The sequence below is a fragment of the Tursiops truncatus genome, chromosome 15, assembly GCF_011762595.2.
Source record: "Tursiops truncatus isolate mTurTru1 chromosome 15, mTurTru1.mat.Y, whole genome shotgun sequence".
NCBI lineage: Eukaryota > Metazoa > Chordata > Mammalia > Artiodactyla > Delphinidae > Tursiops > Tursiops truncatus.
Genome location: NC_047048.1, coordinates 5,177,260 through 5,198,855, shown reverse-complemented (window position 1 = coordinate 5,198,855; position 21,596 = coordinate 5,177,260). Strand labels below are relative to the sequence as shown.

General features: G+C 55.3%; 1 protein-coding gene and 1 long non-coding RNA gene across 8 annotated transcripts in view; one reads left to right on the top strand and one right to left on the bottom strand.

Moving 5' to 3' along the window:
* Positions 1–1,386: 1,386 nt before the first annotated feature.
* Positions 1,387–11,630, bottom strand: LOC109549232 (uncharacterized). Its single transcript, XR_004522003.2, has 5 exons — positions 11,402–11,630; positions 6,278–6,402; positions 5,089–5,254; positions 2,101–2,282; positions 1,387–1,898 (listed from the first exon to the last, which is right to left on the bottom strand). It is a non-coding gene; the product is annotated as an uncharacterized lncRNA (long non-coding RNA).
* Positions 11,631–11,686: 56 nt separating this feature from the next.
* TECPR1 (tectonin beta-propeller repeat containing 1) overlaps positions 11,687–21,596 on the top strand; it is a 27,539-nt gene continuing 17,629 nt past the window's right edge. For 2 of the 7 annotated variants that reach the window (XR_004522001.2, XM_033839332.2), the window contains exons 1-9: positions 11,688–11,833; positions 12,916–12,990; positions 15,502–15,736; positions 16,153–16,335; positions 16,609–16,731; positions 17,661–17,786; positions 20,069–20,243; positions 20,351–20,451; positions 21,000–21,101. Coding sequence is in view for 6 of the 7 variants with exons in the window: in XM_033839332.2 (XP_033695223.1) it covers positions 12,980–12,990; positions 15,502–15,736; positions 16,153–16,335; positions 16,609–16,731; positions 17,661–17,786; positions 20,069–20,243; positions 20,351–20,451; positions 21,000–21,101 (1,056 nt within the window). In the remaining variant the exon portion in view is untranslated. The other 5 variants (XM_033839334.2, XM_033839336.2, XM_073791897.1 and 2 more) reach the window with 5 other exon arrangements.

The following is a 21,596-nucleotide window of genomic DNA, read 5'->3' as shown; positions in this document are numbered from 1 at the left end:
AGTGCACCTTGCTTTACTGCACTTTGCAGACCTGCATTTTTTACAAGTTGAAGGCCCGCGGGAAGTCTGTCGGCGCCACTTTTCCAACAGCATTTGCTCACTTCATGTCTCCGTGGTACATTTTGGTAATTGTCCCAATGTTTCAAGCTTTTTCATGATTATCTTTGTGATGGTGATCTATGACCAGCGATCTGTAATGTTACTACTACGACTCACTGAAGGCTAAGATGAGGATTAGTATTATCAATAAATTATTTTTTAATTAAGGTGTGCACATTTTTTTTTAGACCTAATGCTCTTGCACACTTAACAGGCTACAGTGTGCTGTAAACATAACTCTTCTATGCACTGGGAGAAGAAAACAATTGTGGGACCCGCTTTATTGCGGCGGTCTGGAACCAGACCCAAAATACCTCCGAGGTCTGCCTGGATGTTTTACTATATTTAAATCCATACTACGCCCTTCAGTCTCTAAGAGGTGGTCCTCACTGCATAATCCTGCCCAGTAGAACACACTTACTTGTGCAATGAAACACAGAAGCATCTCCTTAAGTCAACATTTTCTAGCAATTCTCGCAAGTACAGAGAGTAAGTTCTGAATAGAAAGTTTCTAGCTAAATAAGTTACCAAGCAGCTGTACTCAAAACCTCTGAACACACTGCAGTATCAATAGATGTCAGTGATGTATCTGGACTAACGATGAGCTAAAACACGAAAGTCCACACATTTATGGCAACCACGCGCAAGACGATCTGAACGCCTTTTTCATCTGCCACATTCAGAGTAACAGAACAGGGTGCTTCTCCAGGACTTCTTGACTGAGGGCAGGGGGGGTCCAAGGAAACTGCAGCCACATTTGGATGCTGAGGCGGCATGTGGTCCCCATCCTGACGGTTCTACAAACTCCCTGTGTGACTTGGACAAGTCACTTCACCTCTGGGAGCCAGGCTTCCTTACACGAAGATACCCACCATCCTTTCAGAAATACAACAACGTCTCTTCTGTGGGGGGCAGTTTTACCCCATCACCTTCCAGAATGACAGAATCGCCAATTCTAAATGGAACTTCAAGAGAGAAACCAACGTGTATCCCGCTCCTGCTATGCATTGGACGCTGTAGGGACTCATACTTCGTATCAAGGCCGTGCTACTCAGGTATCACCCCCAACTTGGAGGAAAGAGGCCACCTCCCCACTGAGCTGGGTCCACTGAACCCCTTGTAACTTATCTCTGCATCCCCAGTGCCTGGAACGTAGTAGGTGCTCAATGAATGTCTAATGGAGGAACTCAGGGTCACTTGCCCAGGTGAGGGTTCAAACCTAGGTCCTTCTGCCTCCAGACTGAGCTCCAGCCCAGAGACTGTGAGGTGTGTCCCCCACCCCACCCCCACCCCCGCTTCAGGCTAGAAATAGGTCTGGACCATTCCAGAAGGCCATTCCTGGTTTTATAAAATCAAGAGTGCCCAGGTAGTAGGAGAGACACTCGTTAAGACGATGACGGCTCTTTGGGACTCACTCGGTGTTTTGTGATTACAGAGTATCATTCAGGGGAAATGATGGACCGCTCAAATTTTCTACCCCCCGCCGGGCATCAGTGAAAGTTACTCAGCTTTACAGCAAGTACTTCCCTTTGAAATCTGCCGCCAAGTGGACTCGTTACCATTTACCAGAGCACTGAAGTTGGTGACAGCAGGCATCTTCTTTGGTTGGGGGCAAGCAAATGACCACTCCCAAGCTGAGGGGAGAGGTCACTTCCTTAGGTCAGGGCAGGACCTCTGTGGGTCACCCATCCGCCTCCCCTCATCGTCAGTCATTTTTAAGGGGCCCTGCGGGGCCTGGGAGAGTCTTGGTCTCCTGCTCTCTCGGTCATTAGTCTATTCTGCCACATACCTCAGTTCTCCTGTAGGCCACAGAGGGAAGCAGAAGAAACCATGTCGTCATGGGGCCCTGGCTTTGTAAAACAAGCGGCCCGGAAGACTGCAGAGGGCAGGGGTCCTCAGGAAGGAGAGGCCGCCTCTGCCGTGAGGGCCCCTCTGCCCCGTACCCTCCTCTGGCCAGGCCCACCCTGGGTCCCCTCTCCAGCCCTGTTCGGTGGCTCCTACCTGCTCCCTGCACGGTGGACATGGCTGGCTTCAGTGAGATGCCCCTGGCCGGTGGGCGGGAGCCTGAGGGCGGGAGCCAGGAAGAGTCCACTTACGCGCCAGCAGAAGGTGGGCAGGGGCCGTCATGAATGGGTGATGGAGAAGGCCACGGGGGTGGGGCCATCGCAGGAAGGGCCGGGTCTCTGGGGGGACAGAATGCTGGCTCACAATCCAAGATTCTCAGGTTCTGAGCCTGGAGTCCCGCCACTAGGAAGAGGCTCGAGGTGCCACCAACCAGATTTCACCTCTGGGAGCTGGGAGGGTTCGGTGAGAAGCCCGTTTAAGAGCACTGCCCAGGGGATCCTTGATGAAAACCATGACTTATGGTCTGTAGGGGCGGGAGAGCCACTCAGGTGACAAAATGTGACCGGCACCAAAGACAAAGGCCCAGCGTCAGGGTTTTTCCTGTGTCCCTAGAAAGTGTCAGCAGGGACTGGAGGGGTGGGGAATGTTGACACGAATAACCCCTGAAATTCCAGGAGCCAGGCCCCCCTCAGATGGGGCCACTGTTCATTCGTCTGCTTTCACGGGTTCCTCCCTTTACTTTCTGTGGACAAGTTCCTTCTGCAGTTTTGACAAAGACCCAAGGAAAGGGGAGTGGTGTCGTGCACCTCCGCCAGGAGGAGCGGGTACCCGGGGTCTGTGCGGGGAGCTGGTGGGAGGACCCCGGAGGCGTGCACTCTGTTCAGGGCATGTCCTGTGCTCCCTGGGCTGCCCGTACTTTCAGCTGCTGCAGGTGGAAAGCGGTAACAGGTGTGCTGTGTGGGAGGGTTCCCAGATGCTTACCACGAACCGCCTTGCCCAAGGAACCCGTTGGCAAACCGAGCTGTTACCTGCAGTTCACATCCTTACAGCAAGCAGAGCTGGGTGCTGTAGCGTAAGTTTTGGTCTTTGGCGCTACCCACTACGTAACCCTTATCCCTTTCATTTAGGAGGAGTGGCCTTTAGTGAAAACAGGTCTCTTCCTGTCTTCCTACCTGTAGCCTGTTGGAGGTGTAATCGTGTGGTCTTTCTTTTAAAGGTGACACAGCCTGCTTTTCCATCTCAGGGCTGCGGGTCCTGGCCTCTGTCACCTGCAGGCCTCCCACCTCTCCAGGCGCCCCTCACACCATGCCTGAGAGCCAGGAGGCCGGGCCGTCTGGGGCCCGCTACTCCGTCTCCTTAGCCTGCTGAGGAGGCGCCCACTCGTGGCTCAGTTTCCTCTGCTGTAAAATGAGGCATCAATAGCACGTGCTCACCCGACCTTCGTGCGAGGTCCAGGACACGGCACGCGGCACCCAGTGAGCGGCCACCAGCCAAGTGTGGCTACTGCCTCTGAGCACCGGCTGCTGCCTGGGGCCCCTGCACAGGGCGGTGGCACATCAGGCACTGACATTCGGTGGGACCTGACCGTCCCCCTGCTGCCCCCCACCCAGCAATCCTGGTGGATGGCGTGGGGTGGATCTTGTCATCTTTCCTGTCAGGTACATGCATATGTAATAGACTAGGGTTGCCTTTTCCCCACGTGGGAACATGTTCTGTCTTGTTCTGTAATTTGTTTTTTCCACTTGGGGATCTTTGCTCCTCCTCTGAGATACCCATGATCTCTGTCCTCTGTCTGATCGATATATGTCCCTCTTGTCGGAAGGCCAGGTCCCCCAGTTGGGATTCCATACCCAGACCCCTTTCACTTGCTGCTGGGGTTCCCAATTGTCCCAGGAGCATCCCTGCACTTTGTTTACTGCTCAATGTAACTCTCATGTCCAGTGAACCAAATTTTACACATCTTTCGTTTTGCACATCTAAACAACGATTACAAATACATTAAAGTAATTCTCTTAAACAATGTAACCTGCAGTTATAAGTATGGCATGGTTGATTCTTTCGAATATTGCAAACACCTCAGACAGCAAATAAAGCTTATATTAATGTGATGACCACAAAACCAATTTCTTACTCCAAATATCAACATCATGGGTTTAACTAACATCTTAGTTATTTCCTTTATTTTTTTTTCAAATACCTTTTTCGGGTTACAGCTATCTTTACTTTGATATTCTTCCAGGACTGACGGCCCCAGGGAAGAAGAATATCATCTCTAATCAGCCGCGTTAAGGCATTTTGGTTATAGATGGAGTAATTCCTGGATAGGGCTGGATCTAGATGGTTCTTCCCAAGGCCATCAGTTGAAAGTTGCTGTTTATAAGTAAATGCCATTTGCTACATCGATCAGATTTGAAAGCTCAAACCCTTCGCATAGGTTTTAATTCCTTGCCGCCCCGTGTTTCCCCTAAAACGATGCATTTGTAGAGTCTTGCTTGGTAATACAGGATTATGTAATCCATCTCTGGGTTTTTCTGATCAACTAACCTGGTCCTGTCATTATGAATTAGTGACTTATCTGTTAGCATTATTAAAGAGTTATGTGTGTCTTATTAGTATTGCATTAAAATTAGCAAGGCCATCTAGAAATTCCATCGCCCAGAAATGAAGGGTTGAATCTTCGTGGTTAAGTTTTCTCTTCAGGACACCTGGGGAGTGCAGGACCTGGGAACACCCTGCTGAGCCTGCCCGTTACCTGGCTTCCGTGTGTGAGTGCTGGGGCAGACCCCTCCTGGCTCTCATGAGCGACCACCAGTGTGGACACTTCCTGCTTTTTGGGAGCCACTAGCTTTGTCCCTTGGTCCATGCATTTACTGGTTTCTACTCACACAGACAGAAACAAATGCACAGCATCACTATAATCGGGGCAGGGCGGGGGGTGGGCAGCGTACCGATACGTTAGCAGCCGCCCAGTGTGTTAGTTTTCTGTGCTACACGAGAGAGGACCACAGGTTTAGCAGCTGAAAACAATGCCCGTTAATTATCTCACAGTCTCCGTGGAACAGGAGTCTGGGCTCAGCTTAGCTGGTCTTCTGCTCAGGGTCTCACAAGGCTGCTATCAAGGGGTCGACCGGGCTGCATTCTTACCTGGAGGTCTCAGTGAGGAGAATCCGCTGCCAGGCCCATGCAAGGTGCTTACAGGATTCATTTCCTCGCAGCTGACGACTGAGGGTCCTGGCTTCTTGTTGGCTGCCCTGGGATCTAGAGGCTGCCCCCAGTCCCCGGAGGCTGTTCACAGCCTGGCTGTTTGCTTCTGTAAGGCCAGCAGGAGAGAAATTTCCTAGCCTCAAAGAGCCAAGTCTCTCTTCAAAGGGCTTTTCCCTAATTAAGCCAAGCTCGACCAGGATAATCTTCATTTCGATTAACTCAGAATCAACTAATTGGGCACCTTAATTACACCTGCAAAATCCCTTTCTCTTTGCAGTGTTCTGCCAGCTAGAAGGATGTCACGGGTCAGCCCCCATTCAAGGGAGGGGGCTATATGGGGGGCCGAGATCTCGGGGGCTGCTCTCCCCCATCTTCTGCAGTTGCAACTACCTTTGTGCACACATCATAGTAACGGTTCCCTTTGGAGTTTCACTATGAGCTTGTGGCTTTGCCGCAGACCCAGAGGCCATCTCCCTCAAGGTGTCCTGTGCCGGGTCTCCCGCCACCTGGCCTGCCTGCTGGTCCCGGGCCTTTGCACTTGACGTTCCCTCTGTCCACTTCCCTCTCCCCTGAGGGAGCCACATCCTCGTTCCTTTACTGTATTCCAGCCTCTGCTAAACTGTCGCCCCATCAGAGAAATCAGAAAACCGCTCAGAGAGGCAGCAGTGTAGGGGTCAGGAGCCAGGCTCTGAAGGGTGAACCCCAGCTGCCTCTGGACCCACCATGTGACCTCCCACCCTGAGCCCGAGGGTCGTCTTTGGTCAAGTGCGGACGGGGGTCTGGGCTCTCATAGACCCCTGGCCCACATACACAGTTATCCAACTGACTCCTTTCTACCTGGGATGAAAGTGGCTCCTTGTGTGGGTTCAGGACAAGCTCGCCTGCCTTCCTGGTGGTCAGAGGCCCTGGTTGGGGATCCCATGCTGCTCCTGACCCCTTGCTGGTCCTTTCCACTTTCTGGAGGAATTTCCTTTATGACGTTTCCCTTAATTTGACTTCCTTCGGATCAGGAGACATTTATCTTAGGTAACCTATGGAAGCCTCTCGATACCTAAATCAGATTCATCCTCTCTCTCCAAGACCTGCTGCCCCACCTCTCGCCGTTCACTAGTATTTGTCAAGTACTTACCATGATGCCCAAAGAACTACACCAGGCAGTGAAGTAGCTTGTCAAACAATCCCGAAACTCGCATTCCTAAAGCTTCCTTTAATAGATGAGCTTTATCACTTGGGGAGAAAGAGGCGTGACCATAACTGTAAAACATAAATTGGAAAAGAGGTTTCACACAGAGTACTTGACCCCTAAAATATATACTTGGAAATACAATGGGGGACCAGAAAGAGGAGTTCGGGAATTTCACATGAAAGGCATTCGCGGTAGCAGTAAGATCCAGCTGGTGTTTTAGGAGGGTAGGCAGCAAGCTCTTTAGAGCAGGAGCCTGGAGTTTTTCCTCTCTGCACCTGCACATTTATTGGCTTGAAAGTAACTGAAGAGCTGCTGCTGGGACTTGTTCTTGTGAGGGGACCTGCAAGTGGCCTCCAGTCCAGGCAGGGTGAGCTCTCTGTTCATGTGGGATCTGAGACCAGCAACCATGCAAGGGGGTGAGAATGCTGCCACTGGTGACCAGTGTTCACCACCTGTCCCATCCCCCGGGTCCAAAGCAAGATGGAAGGGACAGTAAAATTCATGTACGTAGCCCTGGGCATCAGTCTCAGCCCTGCCACTGAATGGGTCTACAGGACGACTGTTTTTTTTTTAATATAAATTTATTTATTTATTTTTGGCTGTGTTGGGTCTTTGTTGCTGCATGCGGGCTTTCTCCAGCTGCGACGAGCAGGGGCTACTCTTCATTGCGGTGCGCAGGCTTGTCTTGTTGCAGAGCACGGGCTCTAGGCGCGTGGGCTTCAGTAGTTGTGGCACACGGGCTCAGTAGTTGTGGCTCACGGGCTCTAGAGCACAGGCTCAGTAGTTGTGGCACATGGGCTCAGCTGTTCCGCGGCATGTGGGATCTTCCCGGACCAGGGCTCGAACCCGTGTCGCCTGCATTGGCAGGCGGATTCTTATCCACTGCACCACCAGGGAAGCCCCTAGTGGTCTGGTTTTGAACGTTCGGTGCGAGCTTAGTGCCGTTAGAAGCTCCTCAAACTGCTGTCGACCAGTAGCCGTCATGGCGTAGCGCAGGGTATCACGTAAAGCGAGCGGAAGGTGGATCCTAAGACGCTTCTGGCAGATAACAGATAAATACAGAGACCTACAGGTATATATACCTACAGGTATATAAACACTAGGGATTGAATGTATGAGTACAAGTTTTATTTTGCTTCCTGGAGCACAGCTGGAGCACATTACCCTGGGTCTTCTTTTGGTCTACTCCTGACCCTTGTACTTTACCCCCGACCTTATCAGTTTCTCCTCCTTAACCCCTAATTAATTGCCTTTATACACACAACTCAAAAAAACCTTACGGGTTACAGTCTTTCCTGCCTTCTAAGGTATTTCTCTCTCCCCTCTTGGACCTTTTCAGCTCCAGGCGAAAAGCACTCTTGACCAATCTGAACTCCCAACAGTGCCTGCACGGAGCCTACCACATCGTAAGCACTCCTAAAATGTCTGTCAAATGAACGCTTGACTTGGCTGTGTTTACATGACTTTGCATAACTGGGTGAGGGTCAGGCAGCTGGGACAGTGCCTATCACTGGCTTCCAGGTTTCGCTCACTCTTCGTTTGCTTTTAGAGGTTTTGCAGGTTTTCTCTTAGACACAAAAACATCATCTCTTCACTTCAAGGCGTCGTCGCCTGTACTTGGATGTGTGTATCTGGACGTGCACATGAACTTTGAGTTGCATTTTTCTACAGACCGTTTCTGCAAGTTTCCCTTTGCCAGAGACGGGGGAAACAGCACATCTTTAGCTGCTTCATCTAGCACCGTAAGTATCAAAGGAAAAACGAAAGTGTTGAAATTAATTTCGTTAGCAGAGTGTAAAGGAAGGACCTGTGCGGTGTGGGCCACCCCGGGAGCTGGGCACCACCGGCTGAGTGGTGAGAAGGGACCTGGAGAAGGCAGTCTGCCCAGGGTCCCGCCCTAGGGGAACCTGGCTCACGGCAGACATCTGACTGATTGGCTTTACAAGGGAGGAATGACTAAGCAGAATTAAAGTGAAAACACTGTGTACCACTTGTGAGTAAGAGTTTACTCCGAGTGAATAATAGTTTCCACAGAGAAAGGAAACTTCAAACAGTGATTAACAGAGAGATATGCCATCAGAGAGTTTAGGAGCAACCTGGCCACCTCCATCTGGCACATGGCGGAGAGCCTCCTGCATCATGAGAGGGTGAAGACAGCCACGCACAGTGCTGGTGGAGGTGGGGGTGAGACGCAGGGGCTGAGATGTGTGAGGGTCGGTTCTGCTACTCTATACCCCTTTTTTTCGGGCTTTTCCAACATTTTTCAGTGCATGACTTACCCATTATCTGGGGGACTGAGGGAGGGATATTCATTCCTTTAATAAAACTTGAGTACCTGTTGTGTGTTAGGCAATGATAAAGCCGTGGAAACTCCAATGTCAGTAAGAAAGGCACTCCCTTGGAGATCTCACAGTGTGGTCAGGGAGACAGATGGGATTACGATTACGATACAACATGTGATGGGCTAGAATGGAGAAAGTACAAAGTATGAGGGCGCAATAACGCAGATCTGCTTTCCCTTGGGTTCAGTAAGACTTGACCTTTGATCTGAGACTTGAGGCTGAATGAGAATGGACAGTGGCAGAAGGAAGGTGGGTGGGACGTTGGCACAGTGGGAGCTGCGTGGGGGAAGCCTAGGGGTCTGCCAGAGTGGGGAGGGCCCGCACAGGGACCTCTGCCAAGGCTCAAGCTTATAGGTTCACGGGGGATGAGGCACCACAAAACGTGGAGCCGGCGGGGAGGCTGCTGGGAAGAGCCTGAGCTCTTGCCTGTGGCTGACGGGCAACCACTGGGAAAGTCTAGCCAGCCCATCCTGGCATCAGTCCAGCCATCCCTCCCTGTCCCAAATACCAGAATATACACGGGAACGTCCGTCACCTTGAAAGCATCTCTCCATCAATCATTTGGGAGGGTGCTGGATCCAGGGTTGTTTCTAAAGTGTTTCTGGAACTTCCACTAAGCAGTGATGCAAATGGCAAGTGCACCAACCCAGCTACACAGAGATGATAAGAATAATACCAGGAACGCGTGAGTGCTCTGCGGGCGCCAAGCACTGCTGGAAACGCTCCACACGCACTGTCTCACTTCATCCTCCCTCCGACCCAGAGAGGCAGGTGGTGGTGTTATTCCCATTTTGCTGATGAGGAGGACACAGGCTCAGAGGGTGAGTGGCTCACATAGTAAGTGGTGGACCTGGAACCTGAACCCACTGTGTCTGGCCCAGGAGAGAAGTGGCAGTGTTAGGATGGAGAAGAAACAGGAAACGGGGACTGCCCTGGTGGCGCAGTGGTTAAGAATCCGCCTGCCAATGCAGGGGACACGGGTTCAAGCCCTGGTCTGGGAAGATCCTACATGCCGCGGAGCAACTCAGCCCGTGTGCCACAACTACTGAGCCTGCGCTCTAGAGCCTGTGAGCCACAACTACTGAGCCCGCGTGCCACAACTACTGAGCCTGTGCTCTAAAGCCTGCAAGCCACAACTACTGAAGCCCGTGCACCTAGAGCTCATGCTCCACAACAAGAGAAGCCACCGCAACGAGAAGCCCACGCACCGCAACGAAGAGTAGCCCCCGCTCGCCACAACTAGAGAAAGCCCGCGCACAGCAACGAAGACCCAATGCAGCCAAAAATAAATAACTTTTTTAAAAAAAGAAACAGGAAATGAAAGCTAAGATTAAAAAGCAGAAATAGGAATGAGGATAATCCGTTGCGCTGAGGGCAGAAAAATGCAGACCTCCTGACAATAACTGAAGAGTCAGCTCTGCGAAGGCTGGAAGGACTGGGGGTGGGGGTGGCCGATGGGGAGGAACATGGGTCCCCAGAGAGTCCACTGGGTCAGACCCTGAATCCAAGAAAACTGGCACTGAACTCTGTCACAGCCCATGAGCACTGCAAGAACCTTGGAGAGCTCCGAATTCACGCTTCTTCTAAAGTAGAAACCAAGGCCAGAGAAAAGAAATGGCTACAAAGTGTCACACACAGAACAGAGTCCAGTGGTCTCGACTTTGAGACTAATGTTTCTGCAGACTAGTGGCCACTCATGCTCCTGCTAACAGTACCCTAATTTTCCTCTGAGGAACCACGCCCTCTGTCTGGCTGAGTCCTCATGCTAAGGGTCTTAGCTCAGGCTGCTACAACAAAAATAGCACAGACTGGGGGCTTAAACAACAAATACTGCTCACAATTCTGGAAGCTGAAAGTCCAAGATCAAGGCACCAGTAGAGATGGCATCTGGGGACAGCCTGATTCCTGGCTTGAAGACAGCCACCCTCTTCCTGTATCCTCACAAGGGGAAGAGGCGTGAGGTCTTTTGTGTCTCTTCTTATGAAGGCACTAGTCTCTTCATCAGGGCTCCGCCCTCATGACCTAATTACCTCCCAAAGGCCCTGTCTCCAAATACTATCCCACTGGCGATTAGGGTTTCAAGGTATGAATTCTGGGGGGACACGAACATATCATCCCTAACAACCCACATCTCCAGACTAAGCCAGCCCACAAATGCCATTCCCTCATTACACACAAGACTCCGTAATGCCATCCAGGGTGCATCAGAGGCTGCTGCCTTTTCTCCCTCTGGAGTCAACCCATGGAGGGCTTCCCCAGTGCGTCCTCAGAAGAGCAAGAACCAGAGAGGAAGGGAGGGAGACTAGGTCCAACTGACACTGCTTCAGCCTTTCTGTCTGGCTGTGCCTGGCCTTTCATCAGTCACAACTCCTTTTTTTTAATTTTTCTTTCTCCATCCCAAGGTCCACGTACAGCACTTACACCAGAGCCTGGCACCCAGCCAGCGCTCACATGGCAGATCACTATACAAGCTACCTCGAATTAGGTTTTCTGTCATTGGCAACACAAGAGCCTGAACAGAACGGTGACCTGTTATTGCTACCACACCATGCCGTAGTCACAATTTCTCCCAAGAAGGTTAAAACTTTATGTGTACTCAGACATCTCAGTTAGATGGAAACCACCTAGACACCTGTTTCGATGCCCGAGACCAAGTGCCCAGAAGCCGGCTCCCCTCCCCCCTCCTCCAGTCCCTGCAGAGCCGCGCACCCAGGCACCTCCCTACCTGGCCCCTCTCCTCGCCTGCGGCCCAGAGAACACACCGCCTGCTCCGGCAGGTGGACCTGGGGGTGGCGGGCGGTCTTAGGGGGCGACCAGCCGGGTCCTGGGGGGGCGGCGGGCGGTCTGCAGGCCCGCCTCGGTCCCGGGAGCGCGGGCAGCTCGCCCCACCACCGCAACCCCGAAGCTCAACTTCTTCGAGATCCCGGAAGTGGGCGGGCGTGCGACCCAGCCGAGACCCCAAAGCCGGCTGGTGACGCAGCATGCCGCAGCCAATCGCGCGCCTCCTGCGTTTGCGTTATTGCGAGGCCGGCCAATGGGCGCGGGCCTGGCTGCCGCTTCCTGCCCACAGGCTCGCCGGCCCCGGGGGAGAGCCTGCTGGCTCTGCCGGCCTCAGAGGCGCAATCGCCGCGACCCCGCCCTCCGGGCGCCGGCCCAGGTGAGTGCAGCGGCGACCGGGAGGTGGGACGGGCGCCCCCGTCCCTCCGGACAGGTTGGGGCGGCGGAGGCAGCAGCAGCGTTTGCCCCACGCGCGGCGAGGTGGGAAGGGGCTGTGCCAGTGCTCTTTCCTGCACACCCGGCGGGGCGCCGTCCCCGGACCCCCACCCCGACCCCTGAACGTGACACCCCCACCAGCGTTTGCGCTGGAGTGACTTGGGAAGTGATTGGCGGGTGTAGAGGATCGAGCTGCGAGGAGCCCGTCTGTCCCTCCTCTGGGCAGTGGTGAGAGCAAAGCTGCTTGGCGTGGAATTAGCTCAGGCAGATGGTAAGGGCCCGGCGCTGAGATGCTACTGGTGGCCGGGCAGGGGACCCACCTGTCGCCCAAGGGCACGGAACCTGAACGAAACCAGGCCGACCGCCCAGATGATGGGAGCCGGGGGTTCATTTTCAGAGCAGCCGGCTCAGGGCACCTCCTTCCCTGTGGGAATGGAAGGAGTCAACTAGCGTGCATGTCCCGCAGTTTTCTCCCACCTCTTTAGACCCTGATGTCGCCTTCCAGCAGCTCCCACAACTGGTGGGCAGTGAGCTGCTTTAGTAGCCAGGGTTTTCTCTGTTTGTTCATGGGGTGGGTGTGACAGGGTGTAATAATAATAATAAAAAAAAACCCGCAGGAAATCTTGGGCAGGAAGCAGTCCTAAGATGGCCTGGGAAGTAAATGCTTTAGGCACTCCCTTGGGACCGTGCCCCTCCCTGTACCGCACCCCACGCTACTCCCTCAACCCCCACCTTCCCTTGGGTACCTTTACATCTCTGAAGGGATCTGTTAATTAACCCCAGCAGAAAGGTAGATGACTCTGCGGGTGGTGAGCAGGCCTACTGAGAAGAATGACTGAAGGTCCACCTGGAATTCATTGTGCAGAAGTTCTGGGTGAATCGGAGGTTGCTTTCTCGGAAGATGTTGCCTCCCTCACTCCACCCCTAGAAAACAGAGAGATCCCAGGATCCCAGAATCGTGCAGCTTAGTGCTCCAACCTCCCACTCAAGAGTCCTCTGATCCAGTGACCCCATGTCCCTGGACAGGTTACCCCATCACCTCACAGCCAGGAAGTGGCCTGGGAGATCTTGGGACTACATCCTGGCTGGCATGGAAAGGAGGTGAGGCTGACCAAGGATGTCCACCTTGTGTTATCTTTAGGTGGGAAGTGACGGGTACCGGTATTTCCACACCAAAGGGAATTTGCAAACATAACCCCCCCATCTTTTCTCTGCAGTAGAGTCTTCTGGTAGTTGCCCAGAAGGCTGAAAGTACGTCTATCTGCTTAGTCATTTCTCTGGAGGAAAGTGTATCCAAGTTCAACATCACCATTCATTGAGCTCAACATGCAGACTGAGCCTGACTTAACTGGCTACTTGTACAGTGACCTGTGAGCCAAGAAATATCTTTGAAGACTGTATTTATATTAAAATGTCACCATGGGAAGCGCCATCACCCCTCCCCCCATGTAAAAATCTTACTTTTTTTCCCCAACAATTTATGATAAGGATTGTCAAACATACAGCCAAGTTGAAAGAATTATACAGTAAACACCCACACACCCACCACCTAGATTCCACTATTGACAGTTTGCCATTCTTGCTTTATCACATATCTATCCACCTCCTAGTACCTTACTTTTAACCTTAAGTAACTGGTGACATTCAGCTTCCCTGGAGCCATATTTCCGTCTCTTAGCTCAGGGAGGGGTGGTGTGGTGAATGTAGGTGGTGGTGATTTTCCATAACTTTGAACAAACACCCACTTTGTGCAGAGCACTGGGAGATGCAGAGGAAATGAAGAGGCCGAAGACTCAGGCTGACCAGAAAGGGCTTTGAGTTTTTTGTTTTTAAGAGATAGAAGATAAGTGGCAGCTTGTGAGAGCAAATGGCAAGTAATAAAATGATTTCAGTAACACTCATTGAGTTCTTGCTGGGTACTGGGCACTTTATTGTAACTCTGTGCCTGTGTTATCTCATTCAGTTCTCACAACAGCCACATAACTGGGTTAGTCTTCCTTTCTTCCTTTTACAGATTAGGAAATCGAGGCACAGAGAGGTTAGTAGCGGGCTTTTGTTCATGCTAGAAAGTGGTGGGGCTGGGATGGTGTGGGTCCGGCGTGGTTCTGGGCACTCTTAGTCACGGCGTAGATGCCGCAGGGGGGGAGAGTGGACCATCAGGCCTGCCCAGGGAGGAGTGGAGGGGCATCTGGGGGTGCCACAGCTCTTCCAGGGGCCCCATCTCAGGCACCCGGATACAGATGCCAGTTTTCAAATGGCTTCAGAAGGCTAGCGTCCTGACTTCCCGTGTGTTTGACCTGGGCGTTGGGGCCCCGGGTGGAGGGATCAAGCTCCTCCACTCTGCCAGTCAGGCTCCCCCCCACACCCCCATCGTCTTCCTCCACTTCCTGTTCTGGGTGTTTCCCAAAGCTGGCACCTGCTCCACTTCCCTGCTTCCTGTTCTGTATCCTTCAGTCACTTCCTTCCCCGCCCGCGCTCTTTCTTCTCCGGTGTTTGTAAGACACACTTTTTTCCGAAAGAGCCTCATTGCTCGCAGCAGATGCTCCTGTTTCCAGACGCGTTCCATCGTCCACGTTGTCATTCCAGTCGTCACGCTTTCTGAAGCGCCCTGGTGCCCCTGGCAGGTCTCGGGAGCAGAATAGCCTGGCCCCGGCCTCGAGGCGCCCAGGCTCTGTCTCCCCGTAGCTCTGGTTTCCGAACCAGGCAAGCCGTGTCTCGCCCTGGGGCAGTGATGGGTCTTGGATGTGGGAGCCGCCCTGTCCGGCAGAGCTGCGCACTGGGATTCCCTGCACTGCCCTCGTCCAGCTGCTCTGTTTTGCTGCCGTGGGCCTGGCCACCTGGCCCTGCCACGCCTCTAGGAGTTACGTCCCAGCAGCACTGTCAGCCCTGGGGTTGGGAGGGTCAGCGGTAGAGCATAGCCGTGACTCTGCCCACCCCCCGCAAATAAGAAAGGAAGAGGAGAGAAGAAGGAACCGGAGTGGAGAATGGCAGGAGAGGGGTCGGGGAAGAGAGGAAGGTGGTCGCACAAGGAGGGTAGAGACAGGCCCCTCCCATCCCTGCCACGCACACAGCCACAGAGCTCCTGCGCGACCATGCAGGGCGCTCGGGGGATGGGGGGGGCGGTGCCGGGCCTGTGGGGACGCCCCACGAATGCACAGAGGAAGGTCACAGGGGGACCAGCACGAGGTGGTCCCTCTCCACTGTGGGGCAGAGGCCTCCCTGGGAGGCAGCAGGACGCGTGTAGGTTTGGGATTCATTAAATCTACAACTTTTCACTTATTCTTTAGACAAGAAAGATGTGAACGAACTATGACCAGATAATAATAACATTCATTAAATTGGGGGCAGTGGGTATTTGGATGTTACACGTTTTGTCCTCTGGACTTTTTTGTGTGTTTGTAAAAAAATCCCCATCACAAGAAGGGCGAAAGGCAGAGAAGAGAAAAGGGCCCTGGACTGCAGCTGGGCTCTGCCCCTGCTTTGCGGGGGGCCGCTCAGCCCCCTGCGGCAGGAGATGGTCACGGCCCGGGCTTCCTGCCTGGCCCGGCTGGCCCCGGGCCGGGAGCGGCTGTGGGTGCTGACCCTCGCCCTCCCGCCGCTGTTTTCCCACAGCGCCGCGGCCATGCCCAGCTCGGAGCTGTGGGCGGTGGATCTCTTCGGGAGGGTGTTCACGCTGTCCACGGCCGGGCGGCACTGGGAGCTGTGCAGGGACGCCCAGCTGGAGTTCAAGCGGGTCAGTGCGGCCGCGCCGTGCTGCTGGGGCATCGCCTGCGACAACCAGGTGTACGTGCACGTGGGCGCCAGCGACGTCCCCATCCGCTGCCGGGAGGAGGCCTATGAGAATCAGGTGGGGTCCCGAGCGGTGGGCTTGCTGGGCTGGTCGCTCTGCCGGGAGGTAAGGGCCCCCGCACCCCAGGCTCCCGGCCTGTTCCCGCCTTCACCGCCTTCATTCTGCTGAGATCCGAGTGCTGCAGCATCCGAGTCATTGAGGCCAGAGCCCCTGTGGGTCCCTATCCAGGCAGCTGGCCGGGTCCGCACAGGCACGGGGCTCCGGCCGGGTTCCAGGAGCCCAGGACGGTCGTGTCCCCCACTGTTCGGCGCGGCAGGTCCTCTGCCCTTTGGGACCGGACTGGGCTGCAGGCTCACGATGCAGAGCCAGGCCCTCTGCTCCCTTCCCGCCCTGGAGACGAGAGGAGGTCCCCACTGGCCTCGGAGAGGCCCTGGCCACCAGGCCTAAGGCTGGTCTCTGCCTCCGGCCCCCAGCGCTGGAACCCCGTGGGCGGCTTCTGTGAGACGCTCCTGCCGAGTGACCGCTGGCCGTGGAGTGACGTGAGTGGGCTCCAGCACCGGCCGCTGGATGGGGTGGCGCTGCCCTCGCCGCATTGGGAGTGGGAGTCGGACTGGTACGTGGATGAGAATTTTGGAGGGGAACCCACAGAGAAAGGGGTAGGTGCACTCGGGTCCCGCCGGGGCTCCCCTGCGGGGAGGGAGCGCCTTGGGCTCGGCCCGTCCCCCCAGTGCTATCCCCAGCACCCCGTGGCATCAGACCTCAGCCTGGGCCCCCCGTGCTCCCCGCTTGCCGGACGGGATCCATGGGGACGATGCTTCGGGCCGCGCTGCTGCTTCTCCACCCCTCCTCCATCCTGCTCCCCCTTCCCCAGCTCTTTCACGTCCTTCCTCGAGAGCTTTACGGCCCCTCACCCCATCTTGGTATTGCAGGGGTGGACATATGCCATTGACTTCCCCGCCACGTACACGAGGGACAAGAAGTGGAACTCCTGTGTGCGGCGCCGGCGGTGGACCCGGTACAGGAGATACAAGTCCCGGGACACCTGGGCCAAGGTCCGGGGTCCTGCGTGTGGCCGGGGAGGGGGGGGGGGGTGGGGGGGACAGGGGGCGGGGCCCAGAGCGCAGCCCTGTAGTGGGGAGGGTCACGTGGCCCTCAGCCCCACCCTCCCTGCCCTGCTCTGGGGACGCCATGCCCGCCCCGGGGCCTGGCCTTTCCTGCTCTCCTGTTTGGAAGGCTGTGGCCCTGGGCGGCCCTCGTTTGGGAGATGGCTGGTCGGGGAGCCGGGCCAGACCGTGGCCCCGGACGGCACAGAATTGTCTTGACCTGGTCTCCAGGCTGCCCTGTCCCAGACTCAGGCTCAGTCTGTACACGTCTTCCTCCCCTGCCCCCCACCCCGCGTGGCAGCCGCTCTGGCTCTTGTATTTTTCCAGTGACCCACAAAAACCAGCCTAGGGACGCCAGGCCTGTATTGGGGTCTTACGTGGCCTCAAATGAGAGGAAGGCCACAGGCCCTTGCCTGACCCCTCTGCAGGGTCCACGCCGCGAGGTGGGGCTGCCAGCCCAGCCTGCCTGGCCCTGGGGCTGGGAGCAGCCTGGGAGCAAGGTGACGGCCAGTGTCACGGGAGGCCTTCACTGCAGGGCCGTGTTCTGTGATGGGGGGAGGGAGCCACAGCGGTCAGGCCACTGCAGAGCAGGGGCAGGAGTGACTCCTTGGGGACAGCAGCCCAGGCCTGGCGGCCAACAGGGGGAGGACAGGGCAGAGGGGGCCCAGGGCTGGGAACCCTCCGTCCTGATGCTGCCGGCCCTGCGAAGTCCGCTGGGGCCTAGCTGGAGGACGGAAGGCAGCGTGCTGAGGGCCGGAGGGGAAGCCGGGGGTGGGAGTGTGCACGTCCAGGTGTCCACCAGGCGGGGAGCAGGGCCACCTCCTGGCCCAGATGCCCACAGGCACTGACTGCTACTGCCTCACACCTCCTCGTTTCAGATCCCGTCGGAGGATGACCCCCAGCGGTTGCCTGACCCCTTCAGCGACATCTCTGTGGGGGGTTGGGAGATCACAGATGAGCCCGTGGGCCGCCTGTCCGTGTGGGCCGTGTCTCTGCAGGGGAAGGTGAGGCCTGTGCCCCCGCCCCCCCGGCCTGGCATGGGAGGCGGCTGAAGGAAGCCGGCCGCAGGGAGCGGGCAGGAGAGAAGCTGTCGTCCACTGTCCTCCCAGACGTGGAGGAGGGAGGAGGGCTCTCCCCGGGACCCTCTCCTCGCCTCCTGTCCCCGCAACTGGGGCTGCCCTGAGTGGTCAGCCTGTTACCGGGGTCCCCACAGAGTCCCCCTCCTGTGAATCCTGCTGTCCTGGGGACCCACGGGGTCCTGTTCCTCCCAGAAGCCTCTGACCTCCCACCGCATGGCTGCTCCTGGCCTGTCCCTCCTCTGAGCCCCTGGAGCACTGATGAGTGTCCACCCTGGGCTCAGAGGGCATCAATACTGCCTCCTCAGATAGAATCTCAGCTCCCTGCCCACTGCCTTGTGCTGCCTCCCACATGCTGGTCTCCAGTAGTATTGTGGATGGGTGGGTGGGTAAGAGGATGGATGAATAAGTAGATGGATGGATAGGGGTATAGATGTGTGCGTGTGTGTGGGTGTGTGTGGGTGGATGGATAAATGGATGGACGGTCATGTGGATGAATGCACAGGGGCATGGATAAATGGATGGACGGTTACGTGGATGAATGCACAGGGGGATGGATAGATGGATGGATGGTTGGTTGGACGGATGAGCAAGTGGCTTGGTGGATAAGCATATTGATGCGTGGATAGGTGGGTGGATGGATGGCTGGCTGTTGGGATGGGTGTGTGGAGGTAGCTGTGTGGGTGGGAGGAGAGGAGATTCTTTTCTCGGGGAGCTTGTGAACTAAGCAAAGGAATAAAGCCCACTGCTGACAGCAACAGTGACAGTGACACGGATGGGCCTGGGTGCAGGTGACCCAACACTGCGGCTGTGGCTGTAGAGCGCACTTCGTGACCGTTCAGTACCCTTAACACAAACGGACCAAAGTTCTCTGGTTGGCTTTGGAGCAGCCACAGCAGGCTTTTATCAGGCTTACCTTCAGGTCCTGCTTGGTCTGGGCTTAGGTCAACCCGTAGTAGTTTTCTCTGAGCCACACTGAAGGGTGGTGGGGAGCTGGCCGGGGACAGAGCCCCCATCGAGGGGCCACGCCACCTGGATGCAAAGAGAGGGGAGAACGGGTTTGAGAGCAGCGCCAGGTGTGAGCCAGCGCTGCCCGACATCACTCCTGTGGTCCGTAAAAGGTGAAACCAGGACCCCGGGCTCCCGGAGGAGCCGGGCAGACAGTTGGGCCCAAACCAGCAGGTAGCAGAAGCGGGGCTGCCAAGGCCGGGTTCTGCAGTGCAGGAAGGCAGTTGTTCCAGCTGCTGATTTATTCACTGGATAAGGTGTTCGAAGAAGCACCCAGCAAACCATCACGTGCAAACAGGGCCCATAGCACACGCATTTCTGAGTGATGGTGATCATGGTGGAGGCTTATAACCAGTCTATTGTCTCTTGTCCTTGGAAAATTCTGTCTATGCCAAATCATTGAAAATGTTTTATTCATTATTATAAGTGAGATCATGTCACATAATTCACAAGTGTTAAGGCAGTCTGTTCAGATAGCATAGAATTTAAAGTTTACAAATAAAATTAGTATGAGTAATAAATCCCACTAACTAATAAAGAATTTTAAAAAGAAACAAAGGGCAAGGTGACAGGGTTGGGAGGCCTCATGGACCACGCAGCAATGTGCTGCCCCCTCTAGATGAAATCAGCCAGTTTGGGCAATAGGAGCGGGCGGCTCAGTCTTAAATATTTGATTGTGCGCCCTGTCTTCAGGTTAAGGAGAAAAAGAAGTGGACGTTTTAGACATTCCTATGAAGGGGGCTTGGGGGTTTCCTCATCCAGCCGCTGGGGCTCCTGGCTTCCCCTAGAGACAGGTGTCCTGAGGGCATTGTGCCACTAGGGGGCGCAGGACACCCGGGCTGGGGCTGGAGTTCTCACAAGTCAAGCAGACGACAGAAGAGGTCTGTCCCCTAGGACCGCCAAAATCCAGGTGTCAGTGTCGCATTTTTTAGCAGGGGTGGGGGAGTCATCTAATCTGGTCGAGAATCCCGATGGCAGTGGGGGCAGGGTGAGCGAGATCTGGACAGTCCCAGCACCCTGGTCCCCAGTCCCCTGGAGACCCCGGTCCCCAGTTCCTTGGAGACCCCCGGTCCCCTGGAGACCCCATGCTTGGGCTGTGCATGGGCTGATGCAAGTGCAGCCAAGCTCGGGCAGCCAACCCGGCCACAGAGCCCCGGCCTGACCCTGCCTGACCCTCCCCATGGGTTTCTCTCTCCACCCAGGTGTGGTACAGAGAGGACGTCAGCCACCCCAACCCCGAAGGCTCGTCGTGGTCCCTGGTGGACACCCCGGGGGAGGCGGTTCAGATCAGCTGTGGGCCCCACGACCTGCTGTGGGTGTCGCTCTGGGAGGGACAGGCCTTGGTCCGGGAAGGAATCAACAGGAACAATCCCAAAGGTGGGCAGCCCTGCACCTTGCGGAGGAGAGGAGGGCGGGGCCGCCCACCTTCTCCCCGGAGCTCCCAGTGATGGGGGCCACCTGCACTGTCTTCTGGGGCCGGGTAGGAAGTTCGTGGTCTGTGGTGGAGCCTCCCACGTCTGAAAACGGGATCCTGCACGTCTCCGCGGGAGTCGGTGTCGTCTGGGCCGTCACCAAGGACCGTAAGGTAGGACGGGGTCCCTGGGGGCTGGGTCCAATGGCTCTGTTTAACATTGAGGGTTGTGTGGTTTTTTGTTCTCGTGAGAGTGGTCCACACCCTTTGGAACAAATCCAGTGTCAGCCAGGCACCGTGCGTATTCTGTTGTTGACGTCACTGGTGATCTCCAAGATGTTTGGTGACCCCCCAAACGTTGCCTGCACCCCTGTACAAAGTGCAGAATGACTGTATTTACTGTGCAACAGGCTGTAACATTTCAAATAATCAGAAGCTAATTTTCTGAAGCCCTCAGCTAAATGAATGCCTCCCCTCTTCTCTATCCAGAGCTTGTCATTTTGACTTTATCAGAGGCAAGTCCAGTGAAGTAAGCTGATTTCGCATTGCTTCCGTGATCTCTTTCTAACCCCACGTCAGGGGCATCCTTTCTGAACAATGTGCTGTGCTCATCTGCGGCCTGAACCAAAGGACCAAATTATTTGTTTTCCCAGGCCTTGAAAAAAAACCCCTTCTATTTCAGTGGCCCTCCAGGGAGGTGTGTTTATTTCTGACTTTCCCAGGTTTGGTTCCGAAGAGGCGTCAACTCTCACAACCCCTGCGGCACGAGCTGGATCGAGATGGTTGGAGAAATGATGATGGTGAACGTGGGGCTAAACGACCAGGTGTGTGTGGTCCGGAGCCTTGGTCCCCAGGGGTGGGGGTGGGGGGCGGCAGAGGAATCAGAATGGGGCCCCCCCATGCGTCCCGCCATCCCTTTCCACTGGGCATGCTCATGAGGCTGGTACCGGAGGGCATCCCAGAACCTCTGCCCATTCCAGGCCCGCGAGGGCACCCGAAGGGGCTGCTTTCCCCCAAGTCCTGGAGCCCCCACAGTCCTGGGTCACACCCCCGAGGACCCTCAGAGCAGTGGTAGCGAGCACGGATCTGGGGAGGGACATTCATCCTGGAGACTGGAAAGTTTTGTTGAGAAATTTCAGGGCGAAATCAGATCACTGAGTACAGGACAAAACATCTTCCAACTTTGTAAGAGCAGCATCTTTTAAACATCACCTGCGTGGTTCCTATCGTAGCCTCTTTCTGGTGGATAATGTGGTTTGGCTAGTTTTAAGACTTAGGGTGTGAAGGTGACGCCTTTCCCGATGCTCTGAAAGCTCTTC